The sequence below is a fragment of the Tauraco erythrolophus genome, chromosome 2 (assembly GCF_009769465.1).
Source record: "Tauraco erythrolophus isolate bTauEry1 chromosome 2, bTauEry1.pri, whole genome shotgun sequence".
In the NCBI taxonomy this organism is placed as follows: domain Eukaryota; kingdom Metazoa; phylum Chordata; class Aves; order Musophagiformes; family Musophagidae; genus Tauraco; species Tauraco erythrolophus.
The window spans coordinates 132,774,486-132,796,741 of NC_141466.1; the positions used below are offsets into that span (position 1 = coordinate 132,774,486).

A 22,256-nucleotide genomic window follows, 5' to 3' on the forward strand; every position below is an offset into this window, starting at 1 on the left:
CTCTACATGTACTTGAAAAACTTTTAAAGCCATCCTGTTACTGGGGACTTTTTTATTAAGTTGGATACATAAATGTGGAGACAACAAGAGAGAGAAGTAGGAGAAAGCTGCTTTCTCAGAGTGGGTTTATTGGCTGGCATATTTAACTTGTATTTTTTCTTTCAGCAGTGTCATACTTTGTGTGTATTTCACAGTAAGATTAACTGTCAGGGTTCTAGTGTATAAACAGGAGCAGATGGCTTTTAATGATTTCTTAAATCTAATGCTAAGTAACAATCTAGTACATGTGGAGCGTTTTCTGTTTAAAAAAAAAAAAATCTCAGTTCATTTGCTGTTTTTTAATACTTTCTCTAAATTGGCTTGAGCCAGGGTTTTTTGAGAACCTGTAGCTGTAACTTCTGCTGAACAGCTAGATTTATTGTGCCAATTTAGGGTTAGCCATCTCGTTCATTTTCACCTGTGTAACGATGTGGATGATCTTGCAAAACCTCGCTAGCCTGCAGTTGGTTGGCTTCCTTAAATAAAACAGGCGTTCAGCTGGGCAGAGCAGGGTGTTCAAGGAGCAGTTCTTTCACTGAGAAACCTTAGTGTGAGCGCTGTGACGAGCAAACTGGGGCTTAGCTCAGTTTGCACTGCTGCAAAGTCTTGATACTGGAAGTGCAGCATCATGAAAGGGAAGTCATTAAAATGTAGAAAACAGCCTCAAGCTAGCATGCCTTTTTCTTTCCTCGTGTTCCTGAAAGATCTTACCTGAGCTCGTGCCGTACCTGTGACTCTAATTTACCTTCCTGGCATTGAGAGTTGGCTGCTGGAGCTTCTAAGGGCTGTGTCTGCCCAGCTGACACCATTAAGGCCATAGAAGTGCAGCATACAGAGAAGATGATAAAAGTACAGAGCTGTTATTTTGGGGAACAAGCACTGGAGCTGATGTTCAGAGACTTCTTCATATACCATAAGTGACCTCCTCCCCTTACTCTTAATTTCTGTCTTCGTCTCACCACCTTCCTCTGCCCACCGCCAGCATCTCTTACAGCTGGGAAACTCGAGGCTCTGAAAACAGTTTCCCACAGGTGGCTCCAGTGGTAAGAAGTGGAAATGACTCGGATTATTTTTCTGTCTTTAATTTTTAAATAAACATATGCGTTGTTTTAAGGTCTGGAGCTGTAGGAGTAGCAGCTATACCCACACGTATCAGTCGGAATAACCTCAGCTTCACAGTTTTCCGTGTAGCTGCGCTTTCCAGTTGCACTGGTTTTAAACAGCCTCTGTACCTGATGCTTGACATCTCCGTTTCACTGGGAGGGTGAAAAGAAACATCAGTGCCTTTATTTTCAGCCACATCTTTAATGTGTGACAAAGGGTTCCCGTTCCGTGCACGTCTGTAACTGGTTTTCAGGTCACTGCCCTGTTTGCTGCGCTGTGGCCAGCCCTTTGGGTGCCGCAGTGCCCCGCGCTCTCCTGCGGCTCATCGGCCCTCGGGGCTGGCAGCGAGGGACAGCACAGCCCTTCCAGTTAAATCACGGGGCGTTTTTACGGGGTTGGCAGTAGGGAGGAATCCTTCCAATCCAGTTTGAATTCAGAAATGTTTTCTCTGTATGCTTTCGCAGAGCCCGCTGTGTTTGTGCTCCCATGTTCTATGACTTGTTGCTGCGATAATTCAGCTCATCTTACAGGTTTCCCTAATTGTGATTGATGTGTAATCATTCATTTTATTGAACCTCATTAAGGTCTGCGAACCTCTGTACCAACTTACAGTAATTAGAGCCCAGATAGCCATTCCATCTGTTCGCAAGCACTGTTTAATTAATGAACTTTTAACGTGTTCTTTGCCTTGTAAAAGCCCTTGGTATTCTCAAGTTGCTGAATGGGATTTGCATGCCAGCATTTCCGTTTGTTTTTAAATACCACAGCAACGTGCATTTTGGAATCCCAAAAGTCAACACACAAAGCACTGGTATCTTGGAAAGCAAGGTGGAGAGATTTTACTTTTAGTTTCAATTTTTCGTGTCAGTTACAGTATCTGTGAAACCCGTGCTTACAAATGAAAGGCTCACGTGGACTTCACTGTTCTTTTTCATGCCCAAACCAACAATTTTTCATTTTCCCTTGTATCACTGAAGAAGATACACAGAGACCAGTAAACAAACCTTATTTTTCATTTTAGCACTTATTGGAAGAACGCTAGAAATACAGTGCATGCAGACACACGTTTTCCTCCCCTTGTGTTTCATCTTTTTGTTACATTTAGAGCATCAGGGCTGAGACAGCTTTGGGGTTTTTTTCGGAGTGTTCCATATAATGAGGTTTTAGGATGGAGTGGAATCCACCAGTGCTGTTGAAGTTATCATCCAGACTATTGTAATAATAGTCCAGAATCACAAGAAAACAGTAGGAGAGAAGTTCCTAAATACTTTGAATGTTTCTGCTGCTTCACCTCTGTGCGTTTTGACTGTGCAGTAGTGTGCCGAGTCAATGATTTATGCAGAATGAGTAAATAGTTGTGGTTTTTTAGAAATGAAAGTAAATTTGTGCTCCCTGATCAGACTGAAGAGGCAATATTTCAAGAGTGTCAGGATTTTTAAGAAAATCCACCTTAGCGGGCTTCTGTATATTAAGGATGTGTAGGCAAATAGTTGTGCTGAATGTGAATGTCAAACGACTGCCACGACTGCCTTTGGAGCTGGAGAGATTAGCGAAGGAGAAGGAGGACACGTTTTCCAAGGGCGTTTTTGCACTCATCATCTGTTGCTGGTTGCTGCATGCAGCACAGTGTTGTAGTGCTGTGGTTGTGCTTTACCTAATTTGGGTTGATCTGTCTTTACCTTAAATATTCAGGACAAGAATTAAGTCATACTACTCAACTCCCTCAAAATCCTTTTCAGCATCCAAAGGCAGACCATCTGTCTGGTCCAGTCGTTCCTTCCTCCCCCAGTATGCTTTTTAGCTGGTGCTTTGAGTAAGGCCGTATCCTGGAGAAGCAAAATGCAAAGTGAAATAAAAGTCCGGGGGGCGTGGGGCTGAACCCACCGTGTTTAGAAAAGTGACGTTCTGCACGTCAGAGGCTCTGATCTTGCTCAGGTTCTTTCGATGTGTCGTTCCACTGCCTGTGATCGAGTTACACCCAAATGAATTCGGCTTTTTTAGGGACAAATTCATTCAGCACGTGCATTTAAGAAGGCTTGTCTATAAACTCGTACGATTCCTTCACAAGCTGATGGTTATGAGGACGCAGTTCTGTTCACCTGAAGAAAACTCTGGGCTGTCATTTCCGTGCAGTCCCTTTCCTGCTCTCTGCAAGCAGTTGGACTCAACGGTGCAACATGTTGTCAGCAGAAAAAAAACCGTACAGGTGATCTTGGTGAAATTCTAGCTGCAAGCAGAGCATCCTGATGAAGGAATGAGAGGAGAAACATCTTGCCCTTCACTCGTTTTCCCTCTCGTTCCTCCACGGGTAGGTGCAGGTCTGTCGGGTCACGTGGCTGGGAGTAACTACCTTGCAGCAACCCTCCAAAGGTGTTGCACCATCTTCTAGACATGTACCTGCTGCAGAAACACACCTGAAGTGTTCTGGTTACCTGCTCTCCTTTCAGCTGCTTCTTTGTAGGGTCAGAATAAAAGCTGGTTTTGCCTGAGTGGAGAAGAGGTAACCAAAAGCATCCCGTCCGTGGTGTTACCCTGCCCGAAGTAATGATTTGGTGCAGACAGCTGTATCGTTGAGGTGCTCTCGCAGCGTTCCGGGGTGTCGTGCCGTTGGCTCATGCTCCAGTTTTTGGGAAGTGCTCCTCCCTACGCCGTGCTGAGCGGAGCTGTCTGGATCAAACGGCGCAGCTCCCAAGTGTTCCCTTCTCCAGCCTGGCTGACCTGGCTCTTCTGCAATGCGAGAGGAGCCCCGTGCAGAAAGCTCTGCGCTTATCACAGCAGGATGATTAGTGGGATATGTGTCATACGCGTATTTTTGCAGTATTTTCTTTTAAACCCACAAGCACGCGTCCTATTCCACCGGTAGTTAGCTAAATAGAAGTGCTAATTAACTGAATGTCTCTTAAGGCTGTTCTGTGATGGGTAACTGATCTTAAATAATAGACATTTGGTGAAGGTTTTAATATTGCCTGTATTTTGATTACTACTAATTTCTTAATTTTTTAACTTTCAGATCAAAATATTTATAACAGTTTTTCCGTATGTTGCCCGTAAAATGATATTTACGTTTTCTGGGTTTATTAAGAGATAAGAAGGATGTAATTCTGTCAGTTGTTAAATATTATTGCATGTTAATCCATATTGTAAAAGTTCAAAGACTGTCCTAGCATGTCTTTCTCTGTTCTTTTTGCTGTTGGTAAAGATGTCCTCATATCAAGCATTCACATTTGTGTGAAAAACAGAATTCAGTTCAATCCATGCATAGATTGTCAGAAAGATTAAAGTGTGCATCATGCAATTTTTCTTCTTTCAGAAAGGGCCTTTGATGTGCTAATGTTCACTTTCTCTCTTTTCATTCACAAGTGCTGGTCATTGTTTTGAGCTGCAGAACAGTATCTGCTTCATGTAGGCAGATCCTGGTGCCCGGGCAGCCCAGCCTGGCTCGAGGTAGCATCGTGTAAACGTGCCGTCGTGTTAATGGCATCGTACGCTGGGATCAGATAGCAGTGTGCCTGCACAGATAAATACCACGGCAAAGCCAAGGCATTTATTGAAAATAGATATCGCAAAAAAGCTAAATATTTCATTTCAAATAATCCACTTACGGGTGTCGGTGTTATGCTGTTCCACCCAGTCATATAATTCAGTTTTCAAATAGAAAGCAAGCTTGGCGGTGCAACGAGCGCTGTAGTCTGTTAACATCACTCTTGAAGACAAGGCTGGAACGCATTTCCAAAGTTAATTAGCAAGTGAAATTATTTGATGGCCTCATCTTGTGTCGCAGTGGGTGTTTTCCAGCAAATGGATGAGACTTTGCAGGCTGCTGGCAGGACCAGCTCACGGCTCACGTAGCTGCGTGACGCAGGCGTAGTGAGGTTGGCACGGAGAAGGGCTGTTTGTAGCCACTCTTACCTTTGCCAAAGACACCGCTTCTCCTTGTGTTACTGACTGTGAAGAAGTAGTTCACTGGATTCCTGGTGAAGATAGGTGTGGGAAGCGTCCGTGTGTGACTGCGCAGGCGGTACGTCAGCGTCGATTGCGTTCTGTAGAAGACACTTGTCAATCGAGTGATAAAAAACCCTTCTTTTTAAAATTGGGTGAAATTTGGTGGTTGAGTTTTGAGTGAGTAAGTTAACTCACTGTGAACCAGCCTCTGGTGATGGGTGTTATAGGGAAGTGTCATCTGGTGTGCGGAACAGCTTTCTGCTCCAGACTCACAGCATGGGCCTGATGCGTTTCTCAAGCCGTAGAAGACGATAGCTTTCAAAAAGCTGTAGTTATAAAAACAGTCAGTTGCCAACTAAGCGGTGAAGTAGGACGTGTTCAAAACTCTCTTATCATTTCTTATTTTAATTAAAAGATGCTAGTTCAGAAAGCTTATACCTGGGCAGGTATTTCGTTGATAAACTTAAGACTTAACAAAAGTTGGAAGAAAACGTGAATAAAGAAAAGTCTTACCTAAGCCTGCACTCGAAACATTTCCTGGTGAGGTACGATGGCAGCAGCATTACTGCTGCGTCGCTTCTTCCCTGGGTCGCTCTCCCTATAGATTCTCCCTCTCTGCTTCCACCAACTTTGATGCTTCATTAAAAATTCATCGTCTGCTCTCCCCCTTTCTCTTCGGTTCCCATGATCTCCTTTTGTATCTGAGATGATTCTGCAGTTAAGGACTTCAAAGAACTTCAGAACTTTAGCTTAAAGGGCACCATCTTCAAGAAGCAGTGGTAACACTAAGAATTACGTGTTCCAGCGGAAGCCAAGAACGAGAAGAAAGCTTCACAGGTTTTTGCTCAGTTGGTTTCTGCGATGAGGGCTGTGCAACCCGGACACCTGGTGTGTCCCGAAACGGTGGAACAGCCGGACTCCCGGGCACCTGCAGAGGTTCGTGCACCAGGTAGTTAGGTGTTCAGCTCCTCGGCACACACCTTTTGTTAGAATCCTTCTTCCCTTCTCTAAAGCTGGAGATGCTTCAAGGCACGTGCTGGGGAAGGGTCAGCCCCTCAGGTGATCCGTGGTCATCTCCAACACGGCGCACAAAGGAGCGTTTCCTGCTGTCTGGAGAAGGAGATGTGTCAGTGGGGCCTGGCAGGAAGCAGATGGGGAGGGCTGTGCAGAGCAGAGCAGCTCTGCTCTTTCGCAGGGGGCTCCGAGGCGCTGGTTCTGATGGCCTGGGAGGAGGGGGCTGGAGCCGCACGGTGGTCACCGGCTGCCAGCCACCTCCCCTGCCCCGGGCAGGCTCCCAGCGAGCGTCAGCAGAAGGTCCTTCTGGTCTCGGGTGGGGTTTCTGCTCCGCGTCACAGCTTTCTCTAGGGCAGTTCTAGCTCGCTCCTCTGCCTCCCCAAACCAGATTAACTTTCCGTTTGAGCAAAGCGCTGCCGTTCTGCGCGTCGGCCGTAATCTCATCGCGGCGGAAGTGCGTCCTCCATAACCCAGACACCTCGGTGATGGGCTGCAGCGTAAAGCCTCTGCCAGTGCCCCGTGGCTCGTGCAGCAGAATTGCTCGCCTGCGCTTTCCCAGGTGTATTTTTTGGTGACCCCAATTTTATGAGCCCCTGGGGGGGGGGGGGGGTGTACCCCATGGGGAGAGGCTGTCCCACCTCTTCCCCCTGCGACGCGCAGCCTCAGCTCCCGCTGCCCCCGGTGCTGCAGTGCGCTTTGGCAGCTTTAAATTGGGAAACACAACCTCAATGCCCTGATCTGGAGAGGCCTCCGGTGGCGCTTCGTCCGTTGTGGCCGACCCCCTTGCTGGTTTGTCGGAGCCCTCCCCGTCCTTCCCGTAATGTCGTTTCTTCCTATAGGCAGAAGTAGTTTTTCCTGGGGCAGTTTTCAGCACTTCTGTTCTTCCTCTGTGCGTTGCATTACCTGTACACAATTGTCTGTTTTCTGATTATGTCTTATTCTCACATTTCTTTAAAGTTGATTTAAAACTGACCAGTCCTGGGCGTTGAAACAGTGACCATCAGCTCGGGCTGCGTGGCACCTCGACAGCCCTCCGTCCTCCACCCTGCTACTCTTTCTCCGTTTTCACCACAGTTTCTCTCGTGCTTGAATTTAGAACTTGATTATTTAAAAGCATATCGTACAGCTTAGTCATTAACTCACCTCTTGCCCCATAATTAAATGTGAGGATAAGACTCTGGGCAACTTGAGTTACGTAAAACCCACGGGGAAATTTTTTTAGAAATAGTAGAGCATTTAGAAGAAGTCACCAGCAGTGAAACTATTGCACTAACTTGCCTTGTTGTGAAAGAGTCACATTTTCAGTTTTGCTTCTTCCTTGTTCACCCCTCACCCCCACTTTATAATTTAAAAAAAAAAAAAAGCAGGTTTCGTAAACATGCACCAGAATTTTAATTTACTCCTTTGGGAAAACGGAGGGTCATCACAGCACGCACACCGGCTGAGCTGTGCAATGAAAGGGGAATCCATTCCCCCTACTCAGAGGTCACTCCCAGGGAAAAAAATGTTATTTTAAATGCTGGCTTAATCGTCTGCTTTTGGGGACCAAATTTTGCTGCGACGGCTGCGTGCCCACGACAATGCCGCGGGAGCGGACAGGGTGGGTACGTGCCGCTGTACCTGTTGCAGGCCCTGTGCCTGAAAGAGAATTTTAATTTAATGGACTTTAAGCAACATTGTTCAGAGATCAACAAAAGGCGTACTGTGTTATATGAATAAAAGATTTCCTCTGGATACTGGTTAACCCTACAAAGCCTAGCTAATGGAATTGAAGTGCAACCACCTGGCAGGGAGATTGCAGAGTCAGCTGCCACGGAGGGCCTGGACCGGAGTACCAGGTGCTGTGCTGCGCCGCACTGCCCGGTTGGCGCCGCGGAACAAACGGCGCGGCTGCGGCTGCGGCGCAGGGCAGGCATGGCTGCTGGCCAGGCACCCCGCTGCCAGCCAGGGTCCTGCTGCTGGCTGGGCACCCCACTGCCAGCCAGGGACCCCACTCCCACTGCACCCCAGTGGGCTCAGGTAGAGCGGGCGTTACGGGGCTCGTACGGAACGAACGGGGCGGCACGGGAGTATTGGTTTGAAATTAAGCCCCCACGAAGCTCCCGTGTTCTCAAAATCAGACCTGAGAAGATGTTTCCGAGGTGCTGTGTCTGTTACTCAGAGCCTCGTGCCCAGCAGGTCCCCTGGGCGGCCCCTGGCTCTGCTCTGCTTTAGAACGTCTACGACAGTTACGAATGTGTCAGATTATTTTAAACTTCTCCTTCTCTTTTTTTATTTTTTTTAATTTAAAACTGGGACATCCCCACCAATTTCTTGGTGGTCTTTTTTTAATTTGTTCTTCCTTCCTATCCTCTAATGCAGAGCTATTTCCCAGCCTGTATCACTGCAGCAACAAGTACATTTAGTGTTGAGCATCTTGCAAACGGTGTCACTGGTAATGGATGTGATAATAAGCACCACAGTTACCTGTCCCTGATTGTAATGAATGTAAATTATCACGTGTAATAGACCTGAAACTGAGCCATTTAGTGTTAGTCCCAGAATAATGAAAAGATCTGTAATAAAGTAGAAGGGGCAAAATTATTTTGTGTAATTATATTTTGTTCTGGTTGTAGCTGCCTGATCCTTATACTCTCATCAAACTGACAGTGATGGTTTATTAACCTTTAGGAGGTAAAAAATACGATTACAAATTCATCCAAAAAGATTTTCCCTTAACCAAAGAGTGAGAATTTGAAGGAGAGATTGCTAGTCCATCGGTTATATCCAAGGCACAAAGGTGACCTGGGTACATGTGCGATGGGAGATGAAATCTCATACTGGTAAATTCCAGGAATTTACATTTCCATGTCTGCGTGCAGCTCATCAGCAACTCGGTGCGGCCGACGTTACGCACGCACGGAGCCCTTTGGCCGTGGGGCAGCGTGTGCTCTTAGAAATCAGTGTCCTTGCACTTGTTTTGGGTGGGTGGCAATCATACATGATTAAAGGCATTTCAGTTTATTTTTTTCTAGACTGTGTGTTAAGATCCTTTATGGATATCCTCTTTCAAAAGTAAAGAATAAATATTTGTAAACATTGGTAACTGCTTCACAGTTTGTAGAATCTTGTCTTTTCAGAGAAACCAAGTTTTCCAAGGATTTACATTTGGAAAACATTTAATTTTGAAGAGCTGGAAATATCACTATCAGGAAATCAAATATATTTGTGCGAGTGATACGCTGAGTGTTATATTTTTATAAGCAATGGAGTAGCTCGTTACTTCTCATCAGGCTTACAGCACTTTTTCATTGAAGGCATAGATGCTCCCATCAACGAGATGCATGTGTGATGCAGGTCGGTTTAGTGGGCAGCCTGCTGCTCTCATTGTGGGCAAAAAGATTGCTTTAAAACTAACTGAAGTACAGTTTTTGTTTCAATTTATTTAAAATCAAAAGCGTTTCCTTTTGTTCAGGCTCACGTAGATAGAATTGTAGAATCATAGAATCACTTAGGTGGGAACAGACCTTTAAGATCATCGAGTCCAACCATTAACCCCAGCACTGCCAAGTCCCCACGCACCACATCCACATGTCTTTTCAGATGTGACTCCACCGCTCCCCGCGCAGCCTGTTCCAATGCCCGACGGCCCTTCTGGTGAAGACGTTTGTTCTAATATCCCATCGAACCCTCCCCTGGCACAACTTGAGGCTGTTTCCTCTTGTCCTACTGCTTGTTACCTGGGAAAAGAGACCGACCCCCACCTCCCTACAACCCCTTTCTTGCAGTTGTGGGGAGCGATAAGGTCTTCCCTGACCCCCCTTTTCTCCAGGCTGAACAGCCCCAGGTCCCTCAGCTGCTCCTCGTAGGAACTGTGCTCCAGACCCTTCACCCTTCGTTGGACACAGCGGTCTCCTGACTTGTCCTTGGCATATATGTGCCGTTTAAATAACACTTGTAGCATCTTGCTCAGAAACTCGAAACACAGGCTTTTACCAGCAAATTTGTAGGTGAATATAACTTCAGCTGATCTATGAGTCTGCGATTGCCAGCTCGTCCATCCCCCCCCAAGGTTTTATGTGCAAACACACAATTAAGTGTGGACTCTTCCCTGTTTAACCAGGTTTTTCTGGGTAATTGTACCCTCTGCTCCCCTGGCCGCTCTGCAGGGCTGTGTTTACCCACCCGGTAAATTCGGAAGGGACCGGGAGCGCTGCGTGTCCGTTCGGCACGCCCTGGGCGCGCTGGTTCTGCTGCCAGGAGCGCTGCGCTTTCTCCGGAGCGCGGTCAGTCGTGCAGCCGCTTCCCAGGTAGGGCAGTTCTGGTGCTCCTGTAGGGAAAAGGCCCTCCAGTTTACGGAGGGAGGTTCTGAGTGTGACGGGGGTCTGCCTGGGGGGGCTGTGCCGCCCGGCTGCCCGCCAGGGCCGGCGTGCTCTGCTCCGGTGCGTGCTGGTGCGTGGCTGGGGGAGCCAGATTCCTCTCCGCAGCTGTCTCACCTGTTTTGCCAGTGTTGTCCTGCCTTGGCGCTGCTTGTCGGCTGTAAGCTGTCAGTAATTACCTCTTTTTCCATTTCCAAAGTGCCCGGATTTCTGAAGTGAATGTGCGGGGAAATGTTTTGATAATCCCTGCTTGCTTTCCCTTATCGTTTAAATGTAACACTGAGACAAAAGTTGGCTTCTGGTTTACTGTGGGAGAATTATCTTGCAAGTTACTTGATTGCCTTGTAAGTCTGATGAACAGTTCTCGAGAATTTTGAATTATGAATCAGTCATTATCTCTCTCTTCCCCTGTCTCTGGTTGTTTAATTTTCAAAGCTGAGAGTGACTGAGAATGACTAAGTGCGTGTTCACTTGGATACTGCCGTGATGGAGCTTGAAAATACGGGCTCTTGAGGACACGCAGGGACCTGTACCCTGTCTTAAGCTGCATTTTGTGACAGAGTGGGCTGAGGAGTAAAGCTGATGTGGCATTTGAATTTTTTAAGAGGCAGTGTACCAGTTTGGTGACGTTTCTGACTTCAGGTGAATATGCCTGAATTTGGAGAAAGAGATGGCAGTAAGTGTAGCAACGTTAAAATACACTGAGAAGGGCATACAGGTGCATGTGTTTAAATAGGGACACATGTGCCTGTAAGGCTATAGGTATATATTTTTATGTTTGTGCACTTTCAAACGTGCAGTGACCAAAGTATAGCAACACATTTTCAAAAACTTCGTAAGCCTCTTTCTTATGCTTTTATGGGCTATCATTTTTTTATTATAAAATTTTAAATATAAGCGACTGCCAACAGCATTTTGTCATCGTCTGATACCATTAATGAAATAAACCCACAGACCTTTCAGGCAAGCCTGCTCCTTTCCTAAAGGTCTGAGGAGAAGGCAGGCAGATCTGGTGTAGCTGGCTGAGCATCCACCCACTCGCAGCTCCTCTGCGTTCACGGTGAGAAATCGCAGCCCGGCCCGCGCGCGGCAGAGCAGCCCTGCCAGGAGGGCCCCCGGCTGCCCGCGCTCCACCGCCGCGGGATCTGGAGGTTCGCAGGGTCCCTCTGAGTTCCCCCCGGGATCCCAGCCCGCGGAGGCGGCGCGGAGCCTGGCCAAGCGCTAGCCGTGCTCCCAGCGTGGGCGCTCGCGGGCAGCTGCGTTCTGTGTCAGCTCTGGGTCTGGGTGCCCCGAGGGCAAAGGAGCACGTACAGGGCATGGCAGCAATCTAATCGTGAGGTGCAGAGGCACAGCTCACTGGAACAAGGTCCGCAGGAGAGATTCTCCCCTTCCCTGTTGTGTCGACTGCAAAAGTAACCGCTGCGGCTGCGTGAACCTGCAGGAGCAGCCTGGCATTTCCCGAGGAGGCGCACGGCTTCCACTTGCCTAACCATGCTGCCGCCTTTATGTTCTGGTTTCGGCTCCAAGTAAACATTCCGCTGTCTGCTGCGCGTGTTTTAGGGCCAAATCGTATTATCTGGCTGTCCAGAGGAAGTTGCAGCCATAGAGGAGAGCCGTGTGATAAACAGCTCTTCCCATTCCTGCCCGCCTGCCTCACTTATCTCCATCAGGACTATTAATATTTCCAGCATGTAAGCACTTTCCAACAGCTGTCAAATGCAAACAATGAGCTGCAGAAAAAACTGTTTCTGCTTCTCCCCTGAACTTGATTCCCTGGTTAATACACGTGTACGGCCCAAAGCTAAAGATGCTGAAGTCCAGGACTAACCAAAGGTTTGGATGTTTTGCAGTCTGCTACTGCTACCAAAAATGGATGCTTTATCTGATGAGAGAGAGAGAGAATTTCTAGCTTTGCAAAAATGAAACGACTTCTGCTTAAGATTTTAAAAGGACAGAATTCCTATTCATTTAAAAAATCCCAATTAAAGTCACTTTTATGTTTCTAAAACATATCAGATAGTGGAAGTGTTTTAAAAAGCCATCATTTGACGTTTTTTAAAATTATTAAAACAGGAGAGAAGGAAATCTGTTAAGGAAAAATAAATTGAGACCTGAGTTGTTTTCTAGTTCCTTAACCACAAAGTCTTCCTGCATAGCTTCTAAATACATTTTTCTGTCTCTCTGTAGCCTAGGTCCTCTGTAACATGAAGGTAATAACACTCCCCATCTGCATGGTTTTCTCTCTTCTTAAGCATAAAATACTTGGACACAGCTATCCTGCTTTGGAAACTAGAAAAAAAACTAATAGCATGGGTGCAAAGTGCTCCGTACGAAATAGGTGACGTGCCAGAGCATTCCTCAGCATTTTTAATTTATTTGCGTGGATGAGGCATATTTGTTTCTCACTTAGCACGTTCTGGTCCTTTAGTTTCCATTAGGTCACCCAACCTACCGGCGAGGGTCTCGCACTTGGAATACGCTGAATGACACCCACGTGGCTCGGCCATCTGTAAGTGCTGAATTAATCACCCGCGCCGGTGGACAATGTCTTTATGTCGCGCATTCAGGCGGGCTATATTGTGTGATAGCACACGCCAGGCCCGGCTTTAATTAAATATTTGGTCCACACGTGCTGCAAAAATGAGTGAGTTAACCACCTCCTCCTCACCCGACCCCGCGGCGCAGCGTGCCGGCGCCCAGCGAGCGCCCGCGGTACGCAGAAGCGGATGCACGGTACGGACCCGGCCGGGGATGGCTCGGGGCTTTTGGGTGTGTAGCTCCAAGGCAGCGCTGACGTCTCCCAGACAGCCCCTTCCCCAGGGGTTCGGTCACTCGGTCGCTTTTTTGTCTGAAGAATGAGGATCACAGAGGCCGTTCCCCCAGTGCAAACAGCCTGGGGTGTTTTCTCCGCACGGTTTTGGGGAGATTTCAGTGCAGCGCAGCGTCTGTCGCCGTAAGCTGCTGCCGCAGCCGCGGGGACGATGCGTGGGAGGTGATGGCGTGTTGGGAGGGACAGCTCATGTGTGGCGTTGTGGTACTCGGCCGTTACTCGGTCCTTACAGCTCTTCTTGCAGGGCTGACGTTTCCAGAAGTTGCCAGGATTTGCCTGGCAAAGCTGTCGGGGGTTTTGCCGCCCCTCCCTGAAGGTGGTGCGGGTGACTTGTGACAGTTCGGAAAATCTGTTCACAAACAAGGAATTGTTAGTGCACTGTCTAGTGGAAAAATACTCCAGCTTTCCAAAGGAGCCTCCCCTTCTCCGTGATGCACGCTGCAACAAAGAGGACGACAGAAGTCGAAGGGGCCGTATTGCCGGTACGTGGCTGACAACGGCGGACCGAGGAGACGGCGTTATCCCTGGGTGTTCAGGCAGCCAATCTGAAGGAACCACGAGGCATAAGGAGATGACAAATAATTGAACCTTCGTACCTTTGCCCTTTTTCTAAGATGTCCAAAAGTAACAGCTCATTAGTGGAATTACTGAAATAGGTGCATTTCATTAGTGTTTGAATAAAATTAAGACCGCAACAAAGCACAGGGGAAGCATTGCTCGGTAACATGTGACCTTTCCTCCAGTTATTTATCCCCTGATGATCACCCCGTTTGCGGAACAAGCTGGATAATTGCAGAACACGAGCATCGGCAGCTGTACATACACTGATAAAACGGGACAGCCACGGCGGGATAATGATCTCTCTGAAAACGTGACCGAGGGATTTGTCTTCTGCTCCTTCCAGAGCCGAACGACGAAGGCTCCGGGATGGCAGCTCCTTTCCCGAGCTCCCGCGCAGCACACGGGCAAGGCAAGCCATGGCCAGGCTCTGCTCCTCAGGACGTTCTTCTCAAGGTCCATCTCTCCCTGCAGCCTGTGCTGCCTCTGGGACACCAGCACATCTTCCTGACCCTCCACTCTCTGGGCCTCTCCCACCCAAAATCTTTAGTTTTGCAGTCTCCAGGTCATTTCCCTGGGTGAGTAAGTACTTTGCGGGAGGAGACCAGAAGATAACTCACCCCACGGCCCTCAGGAGAGAAGACCTCTATGTCTCTCTGCTCTGGGGCACTGGGAAGGCAACTTTCAATTTGACCCAAACAGCTTCTGTCCCTTTAGAATATCTCTTGGGATTGCATAGGGGACTATATGGATACTTGTAGAGAAAATGTACATTGGGGGAATCATGCCCACTAGTTTACTGGCCAAAAACTTGTATAACTGAAGTCATGATAGTTCTTCCAATACAGCGCTCTTGGTGGTTAAATCTTTGTGTGCTCTGTGGAATGACTTACCAGCTAGGGCTTCTGCTGCATTAGCTGATAATGGGCAATTATGTCATCATTTTAATCAATTGGAATATTCTAAACAAGCCTTTTCAGTACGGTGAAGCGTGGAGCACAGAGGATGTGCAGAGGGCTGACCGTACAATGCCGTTTCTCTTGGCACATGCGTGTTTGGTGGTTTTACCACTGGTTTGGGCACCGCTGTAGCATTTCATTTCTGCTGGATTGGGAACGATCTCCATGAGAACAAAGCTAATGAAAGAGATGAGGTGCGTTTGTAACTGTTCTCTTTCCAACAGAGCAGGTGTCTGTACAAACAGGAATACCTGATGGGAGATCATCACAAGTCCTCTATGTTAGAATGCAAAAAGCTTCAGATGGGGATAAACGCGAGTGCCAATAAAGTACACAATTGTTGTATCAGGGACGTAACTCATTGTTCCTTCACTCCTCCTGTGGAATGATCCATCTGTAACGGTACAACCTATCTCCTCCCAGGGGCTTCCCACAAGAAGGAGTAGTAGTAAATTAAGATGAAAGCTTCTTTTCTGCCTTATTCATAATAAATGCAAAATTCTTCCCTGAAGCACTTGGCATGACTAATGTGCCACATATTCTCGGTGTCCCCGAGCGGCAGGCGAGGGCTTGCGCCAGACGGGTGGTCGGCGGCACACCTTGGGCACCGCGCTGCCTGCCGAGCAGCGCAGAGCGCGGCTCCGCGCAGAGGAGCACGAGCCGGAGCTTCATGCCTCAGGGCGCCTTCGGTACAATTTTGCTGTTTCGTTACTGGATTTCCACGAAGAGGGTTTGCAGCCACGTGAGACGTGTTTTGTTGTTGTGTTTCACTTTCCTCTTTAAAGCGATTAACGGCGACGGTCTTGCATGGTGCACGTTGGAGAGTGCCGTAGCACCTGCCATCTTACTCAAAGCAATTACAGGTTATTTTTTATTCTGTGTTCTGGCGGTACCTGGAGCCCCATCTCCATCAGTTCTGTTGTAATCCCGTGCAAAGACACAGGCCCCACGGGGGCAGGGAGGTGGCAGAGCTCCAGACGGGGTGCTGAGGTGCTGGGCAAAGCTCCACGAACCAGAAATCTGTTGGAAAACCTTTGTGTACCTGTCGGTCTCAGCGAGAGTCACGTCTCTTGTACACCAGGGTGTTCCGGGCTCCGGCCATCCCTCGCGGCTGGACCCCCCCCCCGACCCCCCGGCGCAGCGGTAGGAGAGGGCTGCCCGTCCGTGTGATTCTGCAGTGAGCACTGGCAGAGCAGAGGGAATTGCTCTGCGGAGAGGATGAGCTCTTGGGTTTGGCAGCAGAGGATCATCTGCCCGCTCTGGATAAGGAGGAGGAAGAGCAGCCCTGGCACTAGCCAGCCCTGCTCTGCCAAGGGAGAGCGTCCAGCCCTGCCTCCCGCGGCGGCACCGCAGACAGATGGTCTTCCTGGGGGCTGAGCGTGGGGCACAGCAGCCAACCCTGCTCCCCTCTCCCACAGAACCCTCGGTTTGAGCTGGACGGTTACGCAGAGTCAACCTCGTCCAACGCGTGTCCTACGTGTTACATCGACCAGTTTGAGACATGGTTCGCGCTGAAAAGTTTTGATCTCAGATGCTTTGGTTTAAAAAAAGCACATAAATCTGCAGTTGTTGACAGGTATAGTTTAATTGCACCTGTTCAAGGAAGGATATGTGTTACTAGAATTCCCCCAAAAGTTTCCAGTTAAATTTGTGCAGTAGTGACAGTCACCAGACCATAAATGATGGCAAGCCCCATCAAGCATATTGAGTTTCGCACCGAAATTGCCTGTCCCAACGTTTTAAAAGCACAGGAGCCCTGTCCTGTTCAGAGCTTAAGGAGGACAATTAGGTGCGTAAAGATCATCTACCGATACGTTTACGTTAACCTCAATTTTATGGTCCCCGCTTTATTCTACCTTGGTAAGTCCCAAACATTTATGTTCCTGTTTGTTTTCAAAACCGCTATCACGGTGTCAGGAGCAAGTTCTTTTTGTAGAACCGTCTTTGGTTCTTATGACACAAATTAGGAGGATACTGAAATACGTGTGATGGTCAGAAATGACTTACCAGTAGTTCTGTGGAACTGAAATCTTGCCAGGGCGACCAGTAAAACAGAAGTTCACCACAGCCCCGTTTTTCCTCTGCCTGGGATTCTGCCAGGCTGCCCAAGAAACCAGCTGTTTGCAAAACAGGCTTTCCTTCTCGTGTCCACGCGCTACCGGTGCCATCTCCTCTGTAAGCACCTGTGAGGCTGGAGAGCCCTAGTGCAGATTTGGGAAGCGTGCTTCCTTGCATTCACCAATCAGTTCAAAGGTTTGCTTTAAGTCTCTCTAGTTGGGTGGAAGAAGGAATTGGCATGTGGACATGTAGACAGCCTTGATGTCTGATGGGCTGGAAAGAGCTGTCTGCCTCTATACTTCCAGCTTCTCCACTGGCCAGATGCCCCCAAAACCCTTCTCAGGGTGGGATTCACATCACAGATGGGAATTGCAATAGGTTCATGCCAGCAGTCCGCATTAGCTTCCTTGGCAGTCCCTCTGGAGCTGGAGGAACAGTCGCTTCGGTGCGTGCACCTCATGGACCCGAGCGGTTGGGTTCCAGTCTGCAGCCCCTTGGCATGGGCACGCGGCACACACCGAGCTGTGGAGAGCAGCCAGTCAGTTCTCTCTTCGTCTGTTCACAAACCCACAAATGGTTTTGTCTTTTACTTGCACGAAAAGAGTGCTGTGTCAACAGAACACGCAGTTGTTTCCGTATGTTGGTGAGAGTATATAAATGTTGCCCAAATGCTTTTGTTTTCTGAAAGTAGCGTGGGGAAGGAATTGCTGGCCATTGCCATCAGCAGTGATGGGTAGCTGATGGTTTTGCTGGAGGTCAGCACAGAGTTAAGGTTAAAAAGCAAAGGCTCTAGATTTTTGGGATCCGTTTAAATAAGAGTCTTCTGTATTCCCCGTTTCTACTTATGTAGTTATTTGTGGTTTAACCTTGTGTGTGTGTGTGCAGAGGGGGAAACATTAGACAGATCTTGACCCCAGGATGGCTCAGTTCACCTGCAGAACCCAGGCCACGAGGCCTTTGAAGGCTCTTCAAAGGCTTTCCCTTTTAAACCGTGTGTCTGAAACCGGCTCTGCGTTGCAGCGGTTAAATATGGAAGGGATGCTCGTAGATCGGAGCTGTGCACCGGCTGCTGCCTGCATCTCTGGTGAGTTCTCAAAAAATTCCACCCTTTGTCTGGTTTCGGATTCTCCATCTGGAAGGAGGTCTTGCATGTCTTTCAGCCCAGAACTTCCCAGTTCATCCTGCTGCGTGCGATAAGAGGACACGGTTTATTGCAAATAGTGAATTTTAGCATCGTCACGTTTTTTTCAAACAGCTTGCGTTGTGTGATTGAACCATTAAAATCATTGATAAACTGATAAAACAGTTCTAAAACCTCATCATATTCAAACACTGATATTTGATTGTCGTCAAACACATATACTCATCGCCGATAATTCGCACCTTGCCATGACTCTACGTCATTTAGTGTAGGAAATAAATAAAAACGTTAGTGCCCGTTGCATCTTTGTGTCAGAGACGCTGCGCTGGGGGCCCACGGGAGAGAGGTGGCACGACTTGGTACTTCTGGTACGTGCAGATGAGTAAAACCACATCACTGGTTCATCAGGGCGAAGGCACGGCGCGTTTCCCAGGGCGGCCGCTCTGACAGGTCGGGTGTTGCACGAGAGATTCTCTGGATGAAGGCATTCCTGCCTGGTGGTAAACGTGCAGCTTCGTGAGGCTGCAGCGCTGTTCCAGACTGCGCCGTACAAACAGTCTGGAAATGCTGAGTCTTCCCCTACCCCCCATCTATCCCACACGGTTATGCTTTGGGTACGTTATGTTCTCTCGGAGCCTCAACACGTTACTGGTGCCCGGGGTACCTGGCACACGACCGACATAGTGATGCCCACTGGAGGGTCTGGCATAGACACCACGGAGTAGCTGGGCGCTGGGTTTGTTTGCGTACGAGACTTGAACAAGTTACCGAACAAAGATTTGGTGTGAGAGATCAGATGGTTTTTGGGATGTCGTGCTGCTTCCCTGACCTATGTGTACAGGCTGGAGGTGTTTTTCAAAGGGCTCTTTACCACTTGTTGTGCTCCTAATGCCTCCGTTCAAATTCTTAAACTTCGCTAAAACTTTAGTTGACTTTTTTTTTTAATGAATCCAAACCGTTTCCCCTAATATGTGAACGTATTAAAACGGAGATAGCAGAGAGTTTAATTTTCCTGCAGTGACAATGCTTTTTAGGTTGGGCTGTAAGTGGAGCGTACAGCAGGACCCCCGTGCTGCCCAGTGCTCCCAGTAGCCGTGCTCAGGGGAGCCTGGGGGAGACGTACGGAGCGCGCAGAGCGGAGAAGGGTGCTGGTGCCGCGGGGCCGGTTTGCACAGCGGTCTTCCTCGCTGAGTCCATGCTGTCTGCACCTCCTGCTTTCAGCTTTTCAGTCTGCAGGAGCAGCACTGGGTCGGGATCTTCCTCGTACGCCTCCAAAGCTGCCGATGGATCTGCACAGCTCTCTGGACCCCGGCTTAGACGGCTCAGTGCGTTATTTTTCAGATGCCTCTCCTGTAGCTACCGGGCTGTTTGGCCGAGTGGTTTGTTTCCCAGTCTTTTGTGTGGTTAGGGGCACCTCCCACCTCATAAATAAGGATTTTAGGAGATGCAGAGCTAACCCAGTCCGAGCCTCCTCGCTCTCCTTTCCCGTGCAATACTCAGCAAAACCGGTGCAAACTTCTGGTGCGGCGGCAGTCGTTCCGCGCCAGCCGCGCGAGGCCTTCCGTTAAACAGCGGGACGTTGTTGGGCAGAGCGTGAAAAGCCTTTCTGGCCTCCCGGCCGTGTGCGAGGCGGCCCACGAGCAGACCGCGGCCCCAACGGCCGCGCGCCGCCGGCCGGTCGGCAGGCTCAGGTGGCCGCCAGCCCCGCGCTGAGCCGAGCCCTTTCAGCAATTTGTCACGCCTGGGGTCTGCTCCCGCTGCGCCAGCACGTGCCAGCTCCGTGTCGGAGGGGCTGTTCGCCAGACGGCCGCGCAGCCCCCGCGTCCCGCTGTTGGCGGGGGCCGGCGCTCGCCCGGCCGCGCGCTCCGCACGGCCCTGGCAACAGCCGAGCGCGCCGCGGAATCAGGGGCTTCATAATGAGGAGTGAATGGCATCCGTCAGTCCCTTTAGAACAGGGCCCAGGCGTGTGCCTCCTCTCCGAGGAAGTTTGGCAGCCTATTCATTACCAAGAGTCATCAGGAGTTCAGCCCATAATGGGGAGGCAGCGCGGGCGCAGGCGGGCTCCTGCTCCGCTAGCAGGAATGCTCCTGCGGGGCTGGGGGAAGGAGGCAGGAGAACGAAGCAAATAAGGCTGTCAGCAGGTGCGAACTCTGAAACGCTGCGTATTGATTTTCTTTCTTCAGGCTTCCACGGGAAGTTTATAAGGAGATTTGTCACCCATCAATCGGCCTCTGCCAGCCTTAAAAGCAAAATTCTTTTTTTTTTTTTTTTTGTCTTTTTTACCACCACGCCTATAGGAACTTGCACGCAATTAAGACGCGCTTTGCTTACTCCCCCTGAGGCAGAACACTGGACCATCCTCTCCTATTTTCAGTTACCACTTTACTCTGATTTTATTGTTTAAAAAAAAACTGTTTCAAAGTGGTTTTGTTAATGTAATGAAAGTCACAAATGGCACTTCAGTATTAATTAGTAATGCTTTTCAGTTCTAAATGCTCTCACCTGCACTGTGCTGCCACTGGTGTTGTTCTCACTGCTCCTAATTTCTAAACTTAAATTGCCCTTTGCTCCCACGTAGCAGTCTCGCAGAGCCAAAATGCATTTCCCTGTAACAGGAACACAGTGAGGACCCGAAAACTTTTGTTCTAAATGAGGTGACGGAGAATGAGATGTCATACTGGCTCCTGCGAGCGTTAATTCATAAAGTCATACGTGAGGCTCTTCAGCCCGTTGTGGATTTGTTTCAGGCGTTATCCTGTTATTGGAAGTGTATGATTCACCTTCTGAGAAAACAGAAGCTGCACACAAAGGGAAAAGATTTGCTTTCTCCGCCGTGAAAAGCTGCCGCAAGCAGGGGTCCTATTAAGACAGCTGGAAAGTTGCTTCGGCTTGTTACGCTTGTAAGTTTTATTGGTGACTGGTTTTTGATTACACATCTGAATGCCGTGGGTTCCAGGTTGCCGAGTTTTAATTAAAAGGCAATAGCCCTGCGTTTAGATGGCTTTGTCGTCGGCGTTGCGCAGACCGCAGCGCCCGCGAGCTGTGCGGTGAGTTTTTTCCGATGCGCATCGTTTCTTTGGGATACGTAAGATTACAGCTTCCAGCACCTGCCTTGGACGGAGACTTCACGCTTTCAGGAATTGTGTTGATTACAGCTAATTGCCTTTGAGAAGTACAATGATCAAATAAAGATGGGGGGGGGGGGATCGCCTCTCTCCTGTTAGGTTGTTTCTCCAACCTGACAGTTTTTTCCTAGTCTGACGGGGTGATTGCAGGAGGAACGTTGGGTGATCCCACAGCCTGGCTGTTGAAGTGGGGTTCGGATTAAAGCAGCCTGCAGCCTGGGGGGTCCTTGCTGCCCTGGGTAACTTCAGCAATCGGTCAGATCTACCCAGCCACTGCTTCTCCTGCGTGCAGCTGAACGGCACTGCCCTTCTTCTCAGCCCTTCAGGTGCGTTCACTCCTTGCTGCTCACCTTCAGAACCGCTCGGCAGCACGGGGCAGCTTTGGTCCCCGCTTTCTGCGTACGGCCCGGGCGGTGCTGCTGTGCATCTGAAGAGCCGGTGGTGGTGGGTGTTGTGTAACAGCATTTAATTCTGCCCACACGTTTCCTTAACCTGGTCGTTGCAGTTACGAGGAAAGAGCTCTGTATCTCGAAGCAATAATCCAGAACCATAAAGAAGTCATGACATTTGAGGATTTTGCCGCTCAGGTCTTTTCTCCCTCTCCCAGCTACTCCCTCGGTGGAACTGGTGAGTCTCTGCACGTTATTCTTCTCTTTAGCACTAAGAAGCACTTGAGCAGCAGATGTACACCTGTTTTTTGTAGATAAATGCTTGCAAATTTAAGAAGACTATTCTTCCCCTGAATCAACTAATGAATATCAAAAGGAATGATGACATTCATTTTAATTTGTTTTGCATCAGAGCTATTCACTCTGCTCCTTTCTTCAGCTATCCTGTTAACCCCCGAATCTAGCAAGGTTAATGAACTTTCTCTCTGTAATGTGCTCGGGCTCATTCAGGAGTGCGGGTTTCTTGCTGAGCTGGGAATATGTTGTTCAAAAGCTGTGCCTGAATCGGTGCTTACTTATCGAGAAATAGTTCCTCCCAGTAGAAGCCGTTGCTGCTAATGCTAAATGGGGATTATGCTGCTGAGATACCAGGGTCAGGGATTAATGCAAAAGAAACGTCAGAACGGTGTTCTGTTAGAAAATCGTAGCAGCGTGCCGGATGCTAACGCTTCCCTTCAAT

General features: G+C 48.8%; 1 protein-coding gene across 2 annotated transcripts in view; it reads left to right on the plus strand.

Moving 5' to 3' along the window:
- The window catches only part of RALGAPA2 (Ral GTPase activating protein catalytic subunit alpha 2), a 123,632-nt gene that overhangs the window by 90,619 nt on the left and 10,757 nt on the right, over positions 1-22,256 (plus strand). For both annotated transcript variants that reach the window (XM_086631942.1, XM_086631943.1), the window contains one exon: positions 21,634-21,755. In XM_086631942.1, coding sequence (XP_086488068.1) covers positions 21,634-21,755 — 122 coding nt within the window. The remainder of the gene's footprint in view (positions 1-21,633; positions 21,756-22,256) is intronic.